General features: G+C 35.0%; 1 protein-coding gene across 2 annotated transcripts in view; it reads right to left on the reverse strand.

Annotated features, from left to right (window-relative positions):
• Positions 1-1,767: 1,767 nt before the first annotated feature.
• Positions 1,768-23,096, reverse strand: part of TOPAZ1 (testis and ovary specific TOPAZ 1) — a 35,747-nt gene continuing 14,418 nt past the window's right edge. For both annotated transcript variants that reach the window (XM_030265021.4, XM_030265022.4), the window contains exons 6-20: positions 21,424-21,536; positions 19,175-19,257; positions 18,327-18,464; positions 13,875-13,938; positions 12,641-12,792; positions 12,342-12,434; positions 11,957-12,072; positions 11,008-11,074; positions 9,882-10,056; positions 8,349-8,449; positions 7,660-7,825; positions 6,663-6,827; positions 5,448-5,651; positions 4,193-4,376; positions 1,768-3,550 (exon numbers count right to left, since the gene is read on the reverse strand). In XM_030265021.4, the coding sequence (XP_030120881.4) occupies positions 3,340-3,550; positions 4,193-4,376; positions 5,448-5,651; positions 6,663-6,827; positions 7,660-7,825; positions 8,349-8,449; positions 9,882-10,056; positions 11,008-11,074; positions 11,957-12,072; positions 12,342-12,434; positions 12,641-12,792; positions 13,875-13,938; positions 18,327-18,464; positions 19,175-19,257; positions 21,424-21,536 (2,032 nt within the window). In that variant the 3' untranslated portion in view covers positions 1,768-3,339. The remainder of the gene's footprint in view (positions 3,551-4,192; positions 4,377-5,447; positions 5,652-6,662; positions 6,828-7,659; positions 7,826-8,348; positions 8,450-9,881; positions 10,057-11,007; positions 11,075-11,956; positions 12,073-12,341; positions 12,435-12,640; positions 12,793-13,874; positions 13,939-18,326; positions 18,465-19,174; positions 19,258-21,423; positions 21,537-23,096) is intronic.

The raw sequence follows: 23,096 nt of genomic DNA on the forward strand, positions 1-23,096 counted from the left end.
CACTGAGAGCCACGTCCAGTCTTTCCTTAGCACCTCCAGGGACGGTGACTCCACCACCTCCTTAGACACATTCTAGTGTCTAATCACCCTGTCAAGAAACTTCTCCTATTGTCCAGCCTAAACGTCCCCTGGCACAGCTTAAGACTATGTCCTAAGATAGCAACTCTCGATGTACACATACATTTACACATCTGTTTTTCTTCCAAGGGTAGCTGGTGTCAAAATGCACCTGATACAGGGACATGGAAACTCGGAGCAAAAATGTCAATTGCTGCCAGTGCTCGAGAACAAAGGGAGATTAACTGTCAGGGACTGGTGTTATTTGCATGCAATCTATTGCATTTCCAGCCAGAAAAGGTTAAAAAGAGAACTGTCAAGGTTTAGGGACTATCTATAGTTCAGTGAAGTTTTAAATCAAGTAAACATTCTCACAGTCCTTGGGGGATTTTCATAATTTCCGTAACGTGCAGTGTGTTTCTCACTTTCCAACATAAGCCAATCAGTTATGTATGCAAATTGGCTGGACAATTATGTAAACAAAAAAAAAAATTGGTTCAACAGAAAAGCGTGCTGTTTGTTTCACCTGGAATTTATTTTAACTCGTTGAGGAATAAAATAAATTGGAAAAGGTCATCAGCAAGTCCCAGTGCCAGATATCAGCTCCACCTGCTTCCGGTACACATTTTCAAACAGAGTACCCTTATCCCACCCCAGCTCAGGAATTAATTCCTGCTTTTTATCTAATTCTCAACATTTATTGTGCTCATGGAAGTACTACTGTGGCTTTATCTGGTCACAATATTCCCTATCCATACCCAGAACACATTCCGCTAGCCCAGCAAGAGCTGCACAGATTTCTAAATGGAAAGCCTGTTCTATACCAGATAAAATTATCATCTGAAAAAGTTTGTATTTTGACGCCTTGAGCCCTAACAGAGAATTTTAAACATTCTTGCTTCTCAATTCTAAGTTGCTACAAGTGGCAATTGGAATTGTTTTCTCCTTACTCGTTTTTTTTTTCTGTTTTGGTCCTTGGTCTGTGGAAGGTCAAAAAATAGCATCAGTTTCTCCAATCCTATCACATGCAATAGTCCAGAACTCTGAGACAGTCATGTCAGTATCATTCTGATACTACGCATCATTCTAGTAAGTTAAAAAAAAAGTTATGCAGGAATGTAGATTCAAAAATATAAAGCTGGATTTGCAGAAAAAAAAAAACCTTCTCCAATAAAATCACAAAGGTGCAAGATGCATCTGGAGAATGTGAAAGGACAAAAAAATGTAATTGCTTTTACTGTGGCTGAAGTTTACTAAGCTGAGGAGTATGACATCGAGACTTTAGTAATTAAACTTCTACTACTACAGCAGAGATATTTAATTTTACTATTTCTCCTCAAGTGAAACTCTTATTAACATCCATTTGAATTCTTCATTGAACTGAGCACAGCAGGTAACCCTGCCTGTAGCCTCCACTTCCAGTTAAAGCTGGAAGCTGGCCATCTCCACAGCTGGGAGATTCCACCCAATTTATTCATGAGCATTTGCTACATTATGTGCTCTGGTGTGATGAAGAACTGCATAGTCTAACTGATTTCACACTTTCTTAACCTCCTCATGTGGTGTATCATTCTCCAGGCTCTTGTAGTGGTCACAAGATATTAAACTCTACCTCAACTTTGCTGCTTGTCTATCTTGCTGCATATCTAAGAGTGTTCATTACAGGAATCTGAATATAATTAAATAATTTAATGACAATACAGACTCAGATATTTTGAATGCTTTATAGAAATACTAAAAAACATTTATTAACAACCTAACAACTCCTCCAAAATGCTCCCCTTCCTCCCCCATTGCTCTTTATAAAACACCATAAAACTATCAAGATCCTACTTCCAGCTTCCCACCTCTGTCCCGCATTTTGAAACTCACAAAATTATCAATATTTTGAAATAAAATCGTGTTAAGTCTTTCAAACCACATTATTCTGTTTTAGTTACAAGAAACTGTCCACACCCAACAAAAATAATCTTTCCAAGAGCATAGTGTGTAATCAGTGAAAAGATTTTTACAGAGGGAATTTCTCATATATATAGCAACATATTGAAGTAGCACAGTGTTGTCTACTCCAAGCTACTGAGCACAGCACAGGGAAGTTTTCATTTGCACATTTTTCCATCTCTCTCTGTACACAGGTAGACATAAATTTCACTCCCTATATGAAAAATGATACCAAATACGTTGTTGAATGTCAAATATAAGTTCTTTCAGCTTAACTTACACTGGGAGAAAGCAAAAATATGGATATTGTCTACTGAGTGGCTGGCTCTGCAAAACTGAGTTAAGCTGAAAGAACTTCTGTTTGACATTAAACAAAACTGGTGAGCTCACTAAGTATCAACTTTGACAGAGGCTGTATTGCTTTGCCATGAGAGAGTCTTCTGGTATTAAATGTTTGGTTCTTCTTACTCAGACTGTAGAATGTGACTTATGCAACTCATGCTTTGAATGTGATTCAGGATTTTCAGGTGGAAAAAAAAGCAGAAATCCTGAAGGACCAGGAATGGTGAAACAAGCTTGCTAGAAGTACCCGTCTCATCATGCAGCTGGCAGAACCTAAAAGATGGGCAAACCCACCTCTTTCTAAGACCACAATCAAGGGAGAATGCAAGTTTTCCTTTTCAGTGGAAGTATCCATATATACAAATGTGAAACGATACATATGCTATTATCTACATCAAATAAATATCTAATTAAATTATCAACTAAACCTTCAGTTTGAGCAATGTGTAGGCTCTCAGTTCTGTGAAGAAAGGTATCCTAAATCAGGTATGTCTCAGGTGATTTTGAAGTTATTCTCAGTGCTTTTTATGGGGCTTTTGGAGCAAAGAAATGAAGATCTAAGCTGCAAATAGTTGGGACAGTGACCTCACAAGTTACTGTGAGGCAGACAAAAGGAAATAGCTATTACTTCTACAGACTATGAATGAATGTGGAAAATGTCTCACTCAAGAACAGTAGATGCACTCAACCAATGCACTTACCTACACTTTTATCTATGCTTATACTACACTTATATGATTACCTGCTGGGAGAAACAAGCTAAGTGCTAATTCTTTGTAAGAATGGAGAATGTAGGTTCTGAGGCTGCAGCTTCCTCATTATCTGGTGATGCCAGTGCAAACATCTATATAAGTCAATGTGATAGAGAAAAAAATTGCTCTTTCTGTGCTACTATCTGCATTATCTCCAATATAGTATTTAAAACCACAACTTGAGTTTGAAACCTTGTTGTAAAAATCAGTAAGGCACAGTCCAAACACAGTAGAAACTATTTAGTAACTACTGAAACAGCCAGACCTTCTCAGCCCATTTCATATTCTCCTGAAGCCATTTTAGAGCAGATGAATGCTCCAGGAGGTAAACTTCTTCCATATTAACATTCATTGTTAAACGCTTAAGAAAAAGCTTTGGATCAGATAAATGAGCCGCCTGGAACAGCCTCTCCACTGCCTCGTGATAGGCACTGGTATTCTGAACTGTATCTTCAGATCTGTAAAGGAATTTTAACAAATACAAAATTAGGTACCATACAGGCCTATGTGTCACTTGTCTAAGACTTTACACTGGCAGGAAAATTACAAAAAACATTAAAATAGTGCCTTGTGTTTTTCACTGATAATTATTATGCTTATTTCTAGACAGGTTATTTTATTGTTCTGAAGAATTAAAAAGTTACAGAAAGTGTATTTTTTACATCTTTAATGGTAATGAAAAGTAGTAAGCTTTAATACCAGTGCAAAGTAGCTCCACAGTATTCACAGCACATTTAATGAAAAAATGTCTCTGGAAGATTCAGTAAAGGAATGCAAACCATTTAATGAACTGGATATAGCAAGAATTCATGTACATGCTTGAATCCATAAGGTGCACTCAGTTTTGGCATGCAATTACTTTTGGAACAAGGCTGTGCCTAAGTGACACGCCTACATTTTTTGCAAGAGCAGAACTTACTGTTTAAGAAAACAGGTATACAGCAGTATACACATGGGAAAAAGAGATAAAAAACTTCTCACTTATTCAAGGAACAAAAGGAAGAGATGGATTCTTTGGGAAGGATAAGGAAAACAAGATCTATTACTTTCATGATCACATGAATAAATACAATCAAAAAGGTACATATCTGACAACAAACCTTTTCAGTATTATTTGAAGAGTCTGACTAGTAGTCCTTGAACTTTGAATATCACTGGCTTTTGAAACAAGAAATATTTCAATGGCCAACAGCATCTCAACTTCAGACAGGTAAGAGGGAATCTTCAGGAATTTCTGATATAAATTTCCCTGCAGCTCTGGGTAGCAACCCAGTGATAAAGCATCTGAGAGGAAGTGCAGAAAATGATGAATTAGCATTACCAATAGTAAACATAGATCTGTCTTCTTCTGTGTGACTAAATGTGGAAAAACCCCAACCCCAAATCTTTAATGGATTTTACTATTTCACCTATGAAATGGCCTGATTGGAGAACACAACAGACAGCATTTGCATGTAATACTCACAGTTATAAAATACTGGAATTTTTTTTCAATGAGTTTTACCAGCTATGATTAAAAAGCTCTGCCAGAAGTCTGGGGACAGCAAGCCTGTGATAACACATATACAATTTAGGCAGGTCAGACAGAAGCTGTTAATCATGGTCAAAGTGAGAGAACATTTGAACAGCATCTCCTGCTTTGTTCCCTTCTCTTCAGTCAAGTGATTCCAGCAACCCAACATATACAGCATTTCAGGGGAAAAAAAAGAGATTAGGAAAAACTAATTCCAATGTTAACAAAAGGAAGTATCCATCCCAGAAAGGATGGTCTCTTAAAGCAGTCTGCTAATCTCAACGATTCTGAGACAGAATCAAACAGTAAATAATGTGACCATATGGACAGACCCTATGCAGACTGGAGCACCCAGTATTATCTTAGCTCAGAATAGGGGAGTTGTAAACAATTACAGACTATTAGCTTTTAGTTGAAATGAATTTTCTTATAATTAGGATAAAATAATTAGCCAGACTTCTCAAATCTTAAATATTAATAATTTTACCCCCACAGTAATGCTAGTACACTTCTAGAAAGAAGTATCAGGAAATCTAATTTGCCTAAATGAAAATGTGAAGATGATGCACTTTTCAACCATTTCAGAGCTCATATACTTGAAATTCTGGAACTGAATGTAAAAAATTAATTTTATCACAATTACATTTATTTCATGCCAGGTAGTATGCACTGATTCTTATTTTCGACTCACCATTTCCTAATAAGTATTTTAGGTTACAAGTAAATTCCTGAGAGTGACACAGAAAGTACTGTTTTTTATTTTTTTTTTAAGCATACTGAAATGTTATGAGCACATTATCTAAAGAATGTAAGGGGAAGATATTGTTTAAGAAGCAACTTACTTTTGTAATAGGTCCTAGCTTTGGACCATAAAGAACTTCTTCCCAAAGCTGTGATTAATCCTCTAAGTAAAATAAAATCAATAGCAATTTTTTTGGAAAGCATGAAGTCTACTGCAGAAGATGAGACCCCAAGGTTCTTGTTCTCAAAACAGGCATTTATCAGCTTGTTAAACAGGGAGCTGTGTTGAGAAGCATCTATAATAACTGAAATGAAATTTAAAATATTAACTACTGAATTAATCAAAATGCAAATCTAGTTGAAGAACTGTCTCTCAATCAGTATCTAAATCAGAACTCTTGCCCCTATCAGCAAGATGGAACAAGGATGGGATAACATGAATGCTTTATTCATCAAAATCCAGTAGTTCATTCACACTGTGAAGGACAGGTGTTAAGGTTCAAGTAACTATTTGCTGCCAAAACCAACAGAATCATATAAAAATATATTCACCTGCCCAAGCCTATAAACACAATCTTCATCTGATCTCTCAAATTTAAGCTTTCCACCAATAAAAGTCCCCTTGGTTTTCTGCTTCTATTCTTACTCTGAACTGTCACCTTCTTGGCAGGACTGAGCAGCCTTGTTGTATTTACCTCATAACTCGAAGAACTACAGCCTTTTAGTATTTTCTAAAGTAGATGGTCTCCCAGCCAATCTCTCCTAACATACCTAAAAGGGCAGCAGACTGAGACCTACACAGCGGAATCAGCTGAGGTTTCCTCAGGGGACCCTAAGTAACTACGTATCTCATTGTGAAGTACTCATCCAAAATTTGTCAGATAAATTGAGCCTGAAAGAGCACTTGGTTCTTAACATAGTACGTAAGAGATGCTTAGGTTAGGTAGCTCAGTTAAAGAAAAAAATCCCCACCCCATTCACCTGAAATTAAGGTAAAATTAGATTAAAATATTCCTGTTTTATCTCATTGTATAGATCCTTAAAAATTTAATTGGTCTTTCCTGTTGCCCTGTATAGTAACTGAGCAAAAGAGGACAGGCGTGTGTGCACATCCAAGTGTGTCTGCACAAGTGCAGCAAGAGCTACAGGGCACAACACATATTTAACTGACACTATACTCTTCGGAAAACAGAAACAGGCTTGTATAAACCCATCTTACTTCTTCAACAAATTTTATCTAGAAAACACTACAAGAACAGCACAGAACCATCTGTTAAATTTTTAGCTCTTTCCACAGCATCTTTTTCTTTACTTACCAGAATGTTTCTGCAAACCTGGTAAGTTCTGCAGAACTTCAAATGCCTGCCTGTACAAACTCTTCTTCAAGTATTTGTGCACTATTGCACATAATAGATTATGTCGATTGATGATGTCCATTTTATCACAGGGCCACAATGGTGCATCAGTGATCCACTCTGACTCTGTGGCAGACAACAGTGCAGTTATTTCTAGGAACTGGAACTTGTGGCTGTTGAGATTTTGGGCCATTAAGAATGTACTGTAAACTGTGCCATAACACAAATTTCAAAAATGCACAGGAAGTGCAGCTTGACTTATTAATAATTTGTTCCTCATGACCAAAACTCCTTAGACTGATTCTCTGAACCTTTATATTGCAAATCACCCCTTTTGTGAAATATCACTGCAGTAAAATGGACTGTCAGTGGCATATAGATATGTATGTATCTATGTACAGCTATAAAACTAAACAACAAATTTGCAATCTCAGTATCACTTTACAGCATATATCACTTCACAGCATACATTTTGTTCTTTTTACTTCTGAATTTCTTCTCTTTTCAGCAGATCAGAGTTCCAAAAAGCCATATGTAATAATTGCAGCAATACGGTACTGTTCTAAAGCAATTACATAAAATGAGGATACTGTGAGGCACAAAGAAACATTGCATTAACCCAGGCCAGAAATTTGATACTGAATGTCCCCTGGTTCAAAGGAAAACTACACTCCTAGCATAGGATAGCATCATTTTCCAAGCTGCACTCCTCCCTCATTATGGCAGATTTTTAGATAGAATGGTGTTGATAGAATACTGTGAAAACAGCTGAAAAAAATTAGTTGCAATATTTCTTATACATATATAGAATATTAGCCAGTAAGATGATCACCTTTCCTTTGTTGCTTCAGTATTACTGACTGTATTTAGTAGCACAGACCAGCTTGTAACTTTTATCTGAAATCTCTCATAGAAGTGAACGGTTCAAATTCAATTCAAAATTTTAAGACAGGCTTACCTCTCAATACCCTTGTTGCTCCATCCAAATTTCCAGAAAAAAGAAAGATTTCTGCGGCTTTATTAACAATCTGACATCTGGATGCTGACCTCCCTGCACCTACAAGTCCTTTCAAGACGGTAAAATGTATCTGTAGCTCATGCAGTTTATCCAAAACTTTCCTTCCCTGGTGTAAGAGGGAGAGGGAAAGAAGGAAGGTTAGAGAAAGCAATGGTATCAGTGAACACAGAGTATATTTACATAAGATAGAAGAGATTTAATTTGGTGACACAGATTTATAGGTATTGATGCAGTTTTGTGTTCCAAACTGAGTCAGGGGTAAAGTACAGTAAAATTTCAAATGAAGAGTTTAGGTTTTTTTTTTTTTCTGGGAAATAATCCCATCAGCACCTCACCCCAGAATCTCAGTTCAGATTCAATCTCCGCTCAGAAAATCACAAAATGAGCATGAGCAGTCAGTTTCTAGGTTGTAAGACCAAGTTATGATAGCCTCCACAGAAGACTACTGCTCAGAAAGGCATAATAAAATGCTTTGATCCAGCTGGACAGCTGGGAAGTACTAAGATGGCAGGGAAGCAGGTGGCACACCCAGTCATTCCACTAGAGAAACTAGAGTTTAATATCCAGAAGAGAAATTACTAATTCTTTTTCTCTTTTTCTTCCAGTTAGGTTCCTGTAGCACTGCATACCTTTATCCACTGCAGTACTTTGTGATACGAATACATTACGCTTATCCCAGTCCTTCCAATGAAAAGTCCGTCTGCTTTATTATGCTGTGAATTCTTCATTACTGGAAAGAAAAAGAATAAGGCTTATTTATTTAACAGGCAAATTCAGTTTTAAAGAAATTACATATTTCAAAAACACAGTAATTGTGAAAATACTACGGACATTTTCTGGAATATTTGCCATTGAAAGTAGCAACATCAGCAGACAATATTTCAAAGTAATCTAGGTCATCCATAAAATGCTTGGACACGTAATGGCATAAATTTGTAACATCATTATTTGTAAAGCAAGCTTTATATTTTCTGACACCACTTAGAAATTCTGGTAATTGCAGAACTGAGTAATTACAACCTCTTTGGAAGCATGTTAGAATTTTTGAGTAGTGGTCTCAAAGTAGGGTGTGACCACAACAATCCATTCAGAAGTGGGAATGAAACATTTTTTGTACTATTAGAAAATAAGTAAAATACTTTAAAATACAGCATTTGTTTAATATTTATCTTGTATTTGTAATTCCTGCTTTTGTGTATGGTTTATAGAGAATTTAATGTATTGGTGTAGTAGTGCATGTATATAATTAAATAAATTGTGGGTCACTGCTCAAAAATTTTTTACTGATGGAGGCGCCTATCAGCTGGGAGACCACTGCTCTAGGAAAGATAGCCTAAGTTCCACGCTCCAATAGAATCTTCTCCCTGTGTCACAACTGGAAGCTTTTTTATGATATGAAAGTCTGTGGTCAGAAAGGATACGTGACAAATCTGGAACAAATATTCATTATGTTTTAGTAGATAATACAGGTTGAAAAATATCTAAGTAATTCTTTGTAAAACGGTTTAATATTCCACTGACACTTCACCAAGCCTCAGTAATCTGCAAACTCATTAGGAAGAATGATACAGATATGCAAATGAAGTGACATAGGGAGGAAAGAGGCAAGAAAACCTGCCAGAACTATTAAAACATTGGGTTCTTGAGCACTCAGCCCTTGCAGGAATCATTGATTCTTTGCGGAATAAAAGAATTCTAAAAATCCAACTTACTAAACAAAAGTATACACAAAAAAAAATTATGTACAGGATGTAAGCTCTTCAATGTGTTTTAAAATACACAAGTATACATATATATACTTACAGCATTAAGCTTATTTATGCTATTAACATAATGTAACATTTTCCTGTGACACTTTACATGAAAATACTTAAATATATTTGCTGTTGTCCTGAGCATAGGGCATTTTTATTGAAAGATCATGAATTCTGGGTTCTCTTTTTGATTTCACAAAACTTTACTGTTCCTCCTTCAGAATCTTCCTTAAGTGTAAGCATTTTATCTCTACTGGAAAATTGCTTGTACTGAACATTACACTTGACTGTGTTTACACCTCAGAAGATTCAGAATATTGTAACATAAAATTAATTAATAATCAGAAAACTATTTTTTTATCTCTTTTAAAACCTCTACCAAAAGCACTTCTTGCATCTTAATTTTACCTGTATCAGCAAAATCACAAAAAGGGACTCCTGGTTGGTCTGTCTCAGAATCGTTGGTTAGAATTTCAGCAATAGATATAAACAATTTCTGAAGATCCTCAAAATGTTCACATCCAGTTCTTGCATTAAGATACAAAGCTCCCAGCTTGGTCCAATCCCTTTTTTCCTTGCAATGCTGTAAAGGAGGCAAAGGATAAATAGTAACAAAGCTGCTTCCAGAAAACCAAACAGAAAATAGAGTGAAATTTGAAATATGTACCTGGGATAGACTTAAAGGAGAAAAAAATGCAGATGAAATGCTACTGCCAAGAACGTTCATGTTCATATGGCAGTTACATGTTGCCAAAATTGCATGGACTGCTAGTTACGTCTATCCCTCAAGAAATTAAATTCCTTTTTTCATGTCATGACCCCAGTTGAGAAAGCTCATAACCTATTCATCCTATTTAGGAACTGGCATTTGTTCAGTATTTTTTTCCATGATGCACACTGAATTTATGGTTATTTTCTATATGAATTAGTCATTTGCTAGCCAGATCGTTTGATAACTTTGGTGTTAAAGGAGAAAAAAAATCAAGACTGTTTTTCCCCTTTTTATATTTCAATCTCTGGATCTACATAGGATGTGTGATGATATGTAAACAGTATTATAATTGTGCATAATGAGTAATCTGACCCTGAACATGAAAGACACAAGTGTCAAAATAAAAAATGTTTTACAATACTGTCTTATTCTTTGAAATACTGCTTGATGTTGTCAACTGCTTTTACAATTACAGATATGAATTCTATCTTCTAAATAATGTATTAAAAAAAATTTTGGTGAGGAATGATGTACCACTATCAGTTACAAGTGCAACAAATGTAAAGCAGAGGAAATAATTGCTTAAAGTTACAAAATCTTTGAATTTGATGCAAAACGAAGATATAAAACTACAAGTATGCAAATCAAAATTCTGACATTACAGAAAGGCCAAATAGAGTTTTCCCTGCATGTTAAGCCTTCCCAAACATGGCATTGCATACGCTCACTATACTTGATAATAAAGCCCACTAATTATATATGTCTAGAAAAAGCTATTTCATGTAGGTTTAAACGAAGTAATGAAGATTGCACATACAGTACCTGAATTTCAGCCACTGCTAAGTTGTAGTCAAAAATCCATGTCTTTTCAAAATATCTTTCCTTAAATCTTCCATTTGAAAAAAAAAAAAACCATGAATTTTAACATATCCTATTGAACAACAAATTATCACATATGAACATTAAACTGATGTGATTTTTGATCCTATTTGCTTCACCTTACACAAACTGCACGCTGAAAACGCCCATTTAAAATCTTGCCAAAGGAAGTTATTGCATGTATTAAACAAATAATTGAGCAGAGCTCTTTTCACTCTGCATATTTGGTTTCCACTAAGAATCAAAGGTATGTTTAGGAATCACAAATTTAGTTTCTCCACTTGTGTGTGTGTATATATGAGGCAGACGACACAAAAATTAAAAAGGATCATAATCTTGTTCAAGAGATGGTGAAGTATTAGAAGTTTTTTAACAGATTTGACATTTTGTCCAGCATATCCCAGCAGTACTCAAAAAATGACCCTCCTCCCTAGTAGTGCTGGCACAAATGTTTATGTAGTCACACTGTAATGGAAACTAGAAAACTACTTCAGATTATAACTAATCCTAAAAGGGTTGTTTACTGCAGAAGTACCATTTGCTTAAGTGGGTAAATGATATATTAATGTTATAAACTATATATTAAACCATGATGTTTCCAATTTGGCTAGCTATATAAATTTCTATCACAGCTGGCAGCAAATTGTACAATGATGATTGATATGAAAAAAAACTAATAATTGTGGTAAAAATCTAAATTTTAATTTAACAATGCTTGATCTTTGAAACACAGTAGATTAACAGCACTTTAAAATGCAATTAGGCATGATATGATCGTTTTTTCATCCAACACATCCAACATCTATTAAAGATTCCACATAAATTTATAAAAATAGATGCTGAAGAAGGAGGTAGGCAGTTCCAATTAGGAAATAGCTCCTTAAAGACATACCTGGATTTTATGTTCAAAACAGTACTCATTTCCCTACTGGAAACTTGTAATTGGTGAAGTAACTTAATAATGTAGTCCAAATGTTCTAACTCAAGGAACATACCAGCATCAATGAGCTGTAATATCAAACAGGGTAAGAAATGTAAGCATATTAAAAGTTGTGATGACTTAACACATCTTCAGAGCTAAAAGGCAAACAACCTTGGGAAAAACGCAGTCAAAAACAAAGGAATGAATGAAAATTGATATCACAAATTCAGCTACTCACAATAAGACTTTACTATTATTTCAGTACTGGTTTTTAAATTGATACGGTTGAGTTTTCGAACAGGTGATGTATTTTAGAAATTCCAACAAGCAGCAGTAGTACAAATGAAACTCATACCTGACAGAAGATACTGATTAATGTAGGCACAGCATTTCTTATATTCAAAGAAGCCATATGCTCAAAAACTTTCAGAAGAACATCTACAGCTGGCTAATATAGACAAAAAAAGCACAATCAGTTTTGCAACTCTGTTCAATGAGAAAGCTTAGAGATTTTGTAATAGGATATTCTGAATTACTCCCCTCACCCAAAATTTGAGTACCAGAGAAAAACAAACCTATTACTATAAATCACATAGTACTCAAAAAACTAAAATTATGAAACTAAGATTTAAAAAATATTACAAAGTCACCTACCAGTGTCTTGATTTGTACAATTACATTCAATATCTGAAATACTTCCGGCAACAAGCAGTTGTTGAGCAATGAAACAAGAAGATCATTCAGCACTTCAGAAGCAAAATCCACACCAGGAGTAACTTCTTTGTAATACTGCACAAATATCTGGACTGAAAAATAAATTAAATTGAATTTCACTTTGTGGTTAATTGATGGTAACTATTTAAACAAGTTTTTTTAATTGTCCAAGATACTATGGAACAGGGATAGGATAAATATGGGTGAAAGGATCCAGTTTGAATACAGTGTTAACCTTACCAGAACCAGACTAACTACTCTGAATTATGTTGTATAATTGAGCTGAGCACTGTAGGCCCTGTAGGTTCCCAGAAAGTTTAGCTGATTTGAGGCAGCACAAGAAGAATGCACAAACCCAGGTTAGATTTGGTACATGCATCAACGTAATAAGGCCCTTCCACACAGGAAGTTCTAGAAGTTCTGTGTTACAGTGGATGGTCTTACAATCTGTCCAGTGCCACTCTTCCTTGAAAAACATGTACTGTGGCTTGCTGGTATCAGTGTCATCCACATTAAAACACTCATGTGCTCAGCACAGGAACACTGCAGCACACAGTGCAACTGAATTCCCCGTTCTCATTCTGCTGCACTCTAAGAAGCTTTCAAAAACTTAAAGACTGCTCAGGATCCGTATAAAAGGAATCACTCTCCAAAGTAAAAACAAAACAAAAGCCCTTTCTGACTGAACTCAAAAGCTCAGATGGATCTGAATGAACTGCAATCCCTAAAATGTGTTAATCATAATCGTTTACATATATGGTTTAAGGACTAAACAAAAGCTGTTAGGGGTGGGTGCAGTAGCAACACTTGATTTCAAGAGCTTCCATTCTCAGGTTTTTGATGTTTGGTGAGGGTGTTAAAAACACCTTAATAATATTCAGGTTCTGTTAAACCTCCTCCCTGCCCTATTTATATATTTCTAGTCCAAAGTCAGGTATGTTCATTTTATGTGGAAATATGATTTCTAAGAACTTCCTGAGGTAAGTGCTTATCTAAATTTCTAGCCTTACTGGGAAACTGAACCATTAAAATGCAGGGATTGAATGTATTCTTTCATTTGAAGAACTTTTTATTCACTGCTGAAGTTGCAACCATTTCTCTTTCAACAGCCCATTTAATTTGCTCTAAAAAGCTAAGTAACAAAGATACATCAACAGCTCCTACTGCACCATACCTGCACGTTTTAGGAGGCCTGATTCTTTGATACTAATGTATGTCCTAAGAATTGCCATGCAAATCTGTAAAAAAAGAAAAAAATTACAGTAAAATGTAACTTCAGGTTATGCTGAACAAAAGAACTACTCCAAGCATGAGTATTACATAATAAGCTATTATGTATTATATATAAGTATTACATAATAAGCTTTACATTGCTTCCATGTAAGCCATGCATACTGACAAATAATATAAGAAAGTAATAGGGTATGTAGGCAAAGGTTCTGTCAAAAGGCCAACAAATCAAACAGAAAAACAGTGCAGATGCAATGCTTGGGGAAGAGGCTGATGGAACCACAAGTGTTTGCATGTGTATGTATATACTCATAGCAAACAAAAAGCAAAAAAAGAAAAAAAAAATTGAAAATGCAGTATAAATGTGGCAGACTGTAAACAAAGAAAGGGAAGCAAAAATGTGAAAGTGAAATGTACTAGTTAAAATTCCATGAATATACCCACTAAGAAATCAAAAAATCATCCAGGAATGAAGACTCTGTCCCAAAGAATCATTCATTAGGACACAGAACAAAAAGCTCAGAACTAACTTGATTTAATGAGCCATTTCACCGCAGACTGAACTGACTAAAAAAAAAAGAAATCCATACCTAGATATTTTAATGTTATTTAGTATTGGAACTTTCTTGTCTTAACATCTTAAGCTGTCAGCTTTGTGATACTTACACATTTTGCTCCATCTCTGCAGATGAAGAAATAAAGACAGTGACATTATATCTTAGAATTCCAAGTTAGGGAAAACCCCCACCCCCTTTTAGAAATTCTCTGTCACTTCCAGAACATTCACAGTCTTTTTGCACAACAATGTAAATTGGTCATATTTAATACTATTTTGTGAAATAGTTAAACATCAAGAGACAGAAAATGCCCTAAATTAGTAGTCATGGTAATACATAACTGAATCAGGTTTATTTTTACATGCAACTTCAAAATGACAGAGGATTCACCCATGAAGTTCATTATGCAGCAAATGAATTATCATCAAAGTAGAAGATACTGGTTTATGGTCAAGACATCTTATTTTAAAGCCATTAACCTGTTTAGATCATCAAGTCAAAGAATACAAAAATTACATATCTAAGTATAAATAAAGCTTATTGTTTTTATTTGGAAACAATATTGAAATGTTGAGCTATATGCCAAGATACACCTTTCAGAAAATCATGTCAAATTTTTGGTCATTAATATACGTGAAGTGTCACTTGGGAATAGGTTAACTCACTTAATCCAAATCTACACTCCTGGGTGGCTGAGGGCATCTCCAGAATAAACTTTAGCACATGCTTACAGTATGGAAATTAGTTTGCTTCCTTTTGGAATTAGTTTTTCTCCTTCTTTGGACTGACTCCCGAAAGAAGCCAAGATTGCATCTGGAGCTCTGACTGTTCCCAGTATTAGTGAAATTGCTTGGACAACCAGTTGTAGTAGTATTCAATCATGGGACATGCTGTATTACATTAATAAAAGAAACTAAACGTGTTATTAATTTACACCTTCTAGAAGGCTTCAGTTGATTAAATTGTTCCAATTTTGAAAGGTGTAACTGCACCCACAAACTATGTAAAAATGTGAGAATCTTTAAATTTTGAGTTATCTGTACTAGATTTTGAACGAAGGTACATGAAAGAGATTATTCTTATTTTCAAAAGGCAGTATAAATCACACTATTCTGTCACCTACCAGTTGATTCCATGACTCACTTAACACAACAATTTAATAAACCATAATAAAGGCTTCTGTATTTTATACAACCAACCAACTCTCCACTAAAAACATGGTCCTACTACAATAACACAGAGGTGCTTATTCAGAAGAACAAGCACAGAAATTGACTAAATACTTCAGTATCTCCCAGTCAGTGCCCACTCTATTGTTCAATAAGGAAGAAACCCCCATACTGCAGCCTTTATCTCAGTGAGATCAAAACCAGGATCCTTCTTACAGGGATACTGTGGAAGCTTTGAGATACACAATTCCTATTCAATGTGGCTGAAACTGACCAAAAGGTTCAAAGGTCATTTAATAGTCTTTAGAGAGAGTAATAAAAGGATAGTGTAGAATCATATTTCTTTAGGAAGCCAAATAAAAAAAAAACAAAAAAACCAAAATCCACCACAACAGAAACATATATCCAAGGCCCTGAAGCTGTAAGACAACACTGATGAAGGAAGAAACCTTCCTATTTTATATCCTTTCTGTTTCCAGTTAGGAAGTTCATAAAATCAAGGAAAAGGAGAGTATGAAGTCACAGAAAGTAAAAACTTCTTCAATGGACAGGAGTAAAAAAAAAAAAAAAAAAGAGTAAGGTTCACAAAGCTAAAATAAAATCACAAAGAGAAATACAGCTTGCATGACAACATGTTTTGAAACCACTTACTTAACACCATGAAATGATTGCCTGTACTACACTCTGAAGTGTTATTTGAGCAAAACAATTTACTGTACTAAGCTCACTGTGTCTTGCCCTTTGACTGAGGACCACAGAGAAGAGTCCAGCATCACCTCCTTTACCCTCTTCTCCGTCATGATACGTATTTCTAAGACCCACCCTTCCTTTAAATACTCTGGCAAGTATTTGAAACAGTCTTTTGTTTACTTTACCTAATACAAAACAGATTTCACTGTTTGAAAATGAGAGGCATCTTTTTAAAAAAATCCCAAAGTATTGATAACTTGTACAACTTGCTGAGCTCAAGAGTATGCCGATTTTCAAAACATACTATGTTTTTATGAATTCAAGCACTGCTGTGTTGTGTGATCAACTACAACCGTAAAGTGGTAAATACTAGGAAGTTATACCTTAAAGCATCAACCAGTTACTTAATGAAGAAGAAAAAATGCCATTATGGGGAAAGGTATTTCCCTTCAAACACTCTGGTGACTATTATCACTGAGAACACTGAGCTCTAAGCAAGTGGACTATCAGTCTGCACAACAGTTCTCCTGAATAGATTTATTCCTCCTGCATAAGATTAGACGCCTTTATAGCTTCTTTACCTGTTTTTCTTTTATGTACTTTGGTGCCACCATGAGGTGCTTGGCCTATTATCATTTTTAAATGGACAGGTCTAAAAACATAAATGCATACACAAACAAAGAAAACTCAGGTATACTTTTAGACTACCAGGAAAGTTTAGCTAGGTGTGGTGGGTAGAAGAGTTAAAAGTCTGTTGGAGTGCTGCACCACAAATAAAATCAAATAGAATGGATTTTTAATAGTTTTAGGCAAACAATTCTTTAATGTGCCTGTAATATAATGAAGCACTACAAACCACAGTAATTCAGATAAACTAGCTGAAAATTACAAATATTCACTACAGCCAGCCAAAGATATACCACACTTGATAAACAAGGAAAAATGTTCCATACACAACTACTCTCAAATTATCTTGGGATTTTTAAGATGTCATATTTTAACCCCCCATTTCAAAGAGGTTAGAAAGCATTAACAAAAATATAAAGCAGCTTTTTTTGATATATACATATACATATATATATATATATGTAAAGGAAGAGAGAAAACATTAAGAAAAATAAAACCAAATTAAACACTGATGTATTTTAAAAATTCTGACACAGTAGATTTAAGATATCAGGAAGATGGACAAGCTGTTTAGGCATTAATTTTTTTTAGCAATTATGTCTAACAGGTTAACTGCAAATCTTTTTTTTTTTACATTTTGATTCTGAAATTTTTTACTTACTGACATCAATGATAAAATTACACTCATACTAGTAAGATGGTAGGTTTGAAAGAAATCTTGTAAGACCTGATGAGGACAAGTTAGGCAATTGTTATTGGTTACCTGTTTGATGTTTTCATTTGCGTCCAGTTAACTCAGAAAACTTTCATACAGCCAATTTCAAAATCTTATTACTTGTCAGTAAAATTAGCTTGCCTTGCACATTTCTTGGAAGAATTAAACTCAAAATGCCTCTTTTAAATGATCTGAAAACACATTTACTTTGCCCATCATTGGAAAACTATTCTTGTTTGCAAATATTATGAGAATTGTTGCTCTAATTAAGGAGATTACAGCATCTTCAAACAAACATGTCCATTGTTCCACAAAACATGCAGAAGGTAATATACCATAGATGGCTTTTGGTTTTAACAGTACATACCAAGTCTTTGCAAAGGTTTGCTCAAAGTCTCTGATGCACAGAATAGACATTTCTCAGGATCCGTCCATTCGACTACTTTGTATTAGTACAGCCTAATTGTTGATGTGTGTTAAAGCACCTAGAGAGGAAGACTTTCTGAACAATTTTTTCATTCATCAGTCTCTGATTGATTACTTACTTTCCATATATAAATGAACAAAGGAGATGATGTTTTGGTTTAAAAAAGTGTTCACATTTAGAATCTCTTCCTTACATCAATAATTTTTTTTACCTTTTCATCCCCTTGTCCTGGAACATGACAGAACCAACATTTTGCTCTTTCACACCCACGTGAAGTCATGAAGTAATATCTGCAGTATTTACGGGGCAAGTTAAGTGCATCAAGGATCTGCTGGACTGACTGAGAAGCCTGGAATAAAATAAAATTACAACAAGCAGAAAAAGCCAAATAATATTTCTTGAAAGCAAACATGGTCTTTGTTTTTTTAAAATTTCAAAGTATCTACAAATTATAAACAAAAGTAGAAAATGTGATCTATAATTAAGCCTTTGAAACAACCCTCATCTCTATACTGTACTTGCAGCATTTCAAAGGACGCAAAGATCAATCACTCGTCATGTCACGTTAGTGTCTAATACAACAAAAGCCAGTCTTGACGACCTCAAACAGGGATAATGCAAGAACTGCTAAATGAGATGGACAATGAGTAGAGAGCATGGAGAAAGGTGACAAGTTCCTGCACAGCTGAGTCATCATCTGAGAATTCTGGGGCATTAATTTCCTTAACCCTTTTTCAGTTCCCAGCATCATGGATAAAGCAGGCTATCTTAAACATGTGAAACCTTGTCTGCTTTTCAGTTCTACAAACATCAATAAAGCAAAAATCATTATTTGATTTTGCTTAAGCTGAAAATGGAAATCAAGAAAACGTCACTGTGAATAGCAGTCCTTTCATCACTGATTTTGCTCTTGGAAATTATACTTACTCGGTGATAACATCCGAAAAGGCGTAAAAACATATACAGATTCACAGTTTGACTTGATACATGGGGAACTGTCTGAATAGCCATAAGAAATTTAGTGCCAAAGGATCAGAAATCAAAGATTTAACAACTCACACTTGCATTTTTCTCCATCTTCCATGGCTCAAAATCTCCACAATTCTTTGATGGCAGTGAAGTACTTCTTGAAGATTTGTTACCTAAAAATTAGGATGAGGGCACAAATCACATAACAAAAATGAATCATATGGAAATCACTCTCATTTATCTTATTTTCCTTTATATTTATAGTTCCTTCAAGTCCCAGCAATGATTAATGAAAATATGATTAATGCAGTCTAAAACCAGTAATTTAAATTACAGTTTTCTTAATTATCTTAAAAGTAAGACTTTACACAAACTTCAAGAGTAAGCACATTTAAATTAAAAACTTCACTACTTTATCCAAGGTTCCTGTTCTAACTTACAGAGATAAGAAAAGGAATAAAAATATCCAGAAGTTTTAATTTCAAAACCTACCCACTTTATTTGTAATCTTTGCATTCCAACATCACTAGCCCTAAATTTAAGCTACTTTCCCCGAACTGATAGAAAATCTTTCATACTCTATGTTTTAAGCAAAGCAAGTAAAAAGTTTAAGCCCAGTGTTTTATCGTTTCTTAACCATGAAACTTGGTTTTAGATCTTTAATTATTACTGAATGATACTTTTCTTTCTCTGAAAAATGAATAATGTTAATGGAAGATAAAAGTTCAAATTTTCAACTCCATATCTAAAAACAAATTAGAGTTTTTGAATGCCCTGTCTTCTAGGATTGCCATCTGGCCCCTTCAAAGAACTGAGTGTTCAAAAGACAGGATGGTTAGCCTCTTCTGGCAAACTACAGCCACTGAAGAGCATTCAATAATGAATGTTCTACTAGAGACTGGCACTAGGTACATGGCTCTTCATCTCCATGTCTTCCTAACAGATAAGGCTATCACAGGATAGGAAGGACAGAGCATAATGCAGAACAATGAGTATTAAATCTTATGTATTGTCACATTGCAAAAACTTGTGAAGTGATGGTGGGTCACTCAATAGGACTGGATACATTTAGTGACAAGAAAAAGGCTGAGAAAAGAGCCAACCACTATCGAAAAATGCCACTGGGAATTTGATCTTTCCTCAGATTCTTGCCATCCCCAAGCACAAAGTTTCTGACCAGGTCCTTTCAAGAATTTGTACTCTCCCTTGCTGACTGTAGATCAGACTACTACCTGTAGGGAAGCAGGTCCTAAAGCAAAATAGCCAATCCTGCCTGCACAGTTCTGGGAATAAAAGGCTGTTTTGCTCTGTCCTAGCACAGAAACTCTCGATTTGTCAACTTTCAAATAACTTTAAGAAGGAAGACTTTGAAGAACTCTTCCGAAGGTGCATATGCTTTGAAGGCCAAAGACACAAACAGTTTCAAACAAATGGAATCTGAAGACATATTCAAAAATTGCTTTTTATAGCATGTGTTTCTTGCACTACTTTAAAATGTTACATGACATGATGATAAAATTGTTCTACAAGCTCAGACTGACAGTATAATTTGAAACTAAACAAGAACCCTGTGACTGATCTTAATTCAAGAAATCCATGTTTATAATTATCCATATGAATCAATAATTCTAAAAACATTGATTTCCAAAGTACCTGTTGCAAAGAAACAGAATGCAGTATCTATTCACAAGTAATTGCTTCCTATTTTTCTCTATCTTGTATGCCAAATAAACCATGCATTTATGCAAGGCTAAATGTCATATTTGTTATGTGCAGTGACTGCAGTTCCAGTATGATTTCTCGGTGGCACAGACATCTGTCCCACATGTGAAATATACTGGGTCAACATGAAGTACTACTTATTAAATCTATATAATTATTTGATCCAGTCTAGTGAATGCCTCAAAAAGATTTGAACTGGCATAAATAACAAAGTTCTGACCTTCAGCAAGGTGGGCATACCATTTTATCAAGTTTTATTAAGAACAATCAACAAACCAAATCTGCAGTCACATTCTCTGACCACAAATAAAGGAAAACAAGTTACTTGCTAATAACACATGTCAAACCCAATGTGTCAGACTACTAAGAACGCTTCTGTACCATTAAAGTACCTGAGAGGCATAAATATCAGATAGAATTATTTCTAGAATAGAATTCTGCTAAAAACCCAACCCCAAACCTCTCACTAACCTACCATATGAGATCTTGCAGTTTCGCTTTTATATATGCAAAGTAAGAGTCCAGCCAACATCTTAGGGAACTGAAGATAGTCCTTAAGATTTCATTGGCAAATAAAGCACCAAAAAAAAAATTCTGAAGGGCTCAGCATACAATACCATTTGTCCAGGATTTCATCTCTGTAGTTCCACTGAAGAGATTTACTTTTCGGTCATTTAATGGCAATGGCAATCCTGATAGCAATTCACAGTTCACTTTGTATTTACAGTCACTGTTGAGTATTAAAAACCAAAATTTTGTTAAAATTAGTTTGTTTCACCAAATTAAACAGGGGTTTCTTTAATGTACTGCATGCCTAAAAAGAGAGATTAAGTGTATAAAAGATGAGAATTTCTTCAACACTTTATGCAACACTTCAAAATTTGCCGTAAATTTAAATAGCCAGCAGTCTCAAATATTTTACTTTTATTACTCTCACTTGCCTGGTCCAATCTGATTATGATTTTAGCTGAGATTATTCTGCCCGAACGCATAACCGTATGAAATTCAATAAATAAGTAGAAAAGGCACCTGTGAACCACTTCTTCCCTCCCCCACCATGCTGACAAGAAGACTGAGATGACTTTTGTCACCTCTGAAGAAGCATATACTTTACATTAGTCTGTTATCTAATATCTGACAAAGCAGTAAACCTCAAGGCTTTTCAAATTACTTTTAACGAGTCAACTGTTTTCTTTCCTAAAAACTGACTACTGGACAGAAGATTTAGGTGATTTCAAAGAGAACTTCAATTAAAGACTGTTCTGCTTTTATTCCCAAATATGTACATTCCAGAGAATTAAACAACTAAAATGCAGTATTTTCAAAAATAAGCTAAAAATATTGCTAGCAAAATACTTGGTAATCTTTTTTGTATTTGTGAACAAAGCCACAGGAAAAGTATCATCCCCTTTCATGAGCTCTTGCTTCTTTTCCTCCTTTCAATCAAGAATCCTGGTTCAGTAGAATCTTGGTTTTAACCTGCTTGTTCCTCTGCAGACAGAAACAGAGTTGCTACCTCTGCAGCTCTGAGGGATTCAAGATATTTAATACTTCTCATAGCCAAGATAATTCAAACAGTTCCTAAACTCTGGGAGGTTTTCAATACAATTTGAAATAAAAATGCTATTGTAGAGAGGAAGAAATTCCATCTAACAAACCCAAAATTTTCAAGATGAATCTTTATATTCTCATCAATGCATTTGGGTTGGTTTCCAGAGGGAACAAAACAATCTGCATTTTTAGTTACTCAGAAATTTCAAATTACCACATAAAATCTTATGCTTCCTCATGATGTCAGCCTCAGTTCTGACACACTAGGATTTTCATAGCAGTTTCCCTTCAGATTTCTTTAATCTAGACATGAAACTATGCACAATTTTGCCAGGAACTGTAAACTATATAGCTCTACAAGCATTTTTTTTAAATAACAGCATCACTAGAAGAGGAGTTTGCTAAGTAAGAACAGCAACTATATTTTCTTCTAGATAAAACTTTGCAATGGTAACATTTTCCAGTAAAACTAGAGGAAATAGTTCAACTCCAAAGGAAGGTTTCTTCTCTAACCACACAGAGTATTGTGTGCACAGAGTATTGCATTGCACAAACATACTTTGTTCAGCACAATCTACTTATTCTATAATATAAAGAAGTATTTATACTACTAAGGCAAATTTAAATGGGTATCTTATAGCAGAAGGAGAAGCTTGGAGCTCTCTAGTGGATTAACAAAAAGATGCAGTATTCTCCACTAACAAACTTCTGGCACAATCAGGTCTGTCGCAGAAATGTG

The sequence above is a fragment of the Taeniopygia guttata genome, chromosome 2, assembly GCF_048771995.1.
Source record: "Taeniopygia guttata chromosome 2, bTaeGut7.mat, whole genome shotgun sequence".
In the NCBI taxonomy this organism is placed as follows: domain Eukaryota; kingdom Metazoa; phylum Chordata; class Aves; order Passeriformes; family Estrildidae; genus Taeniopygia; species Taeniopygia guttata.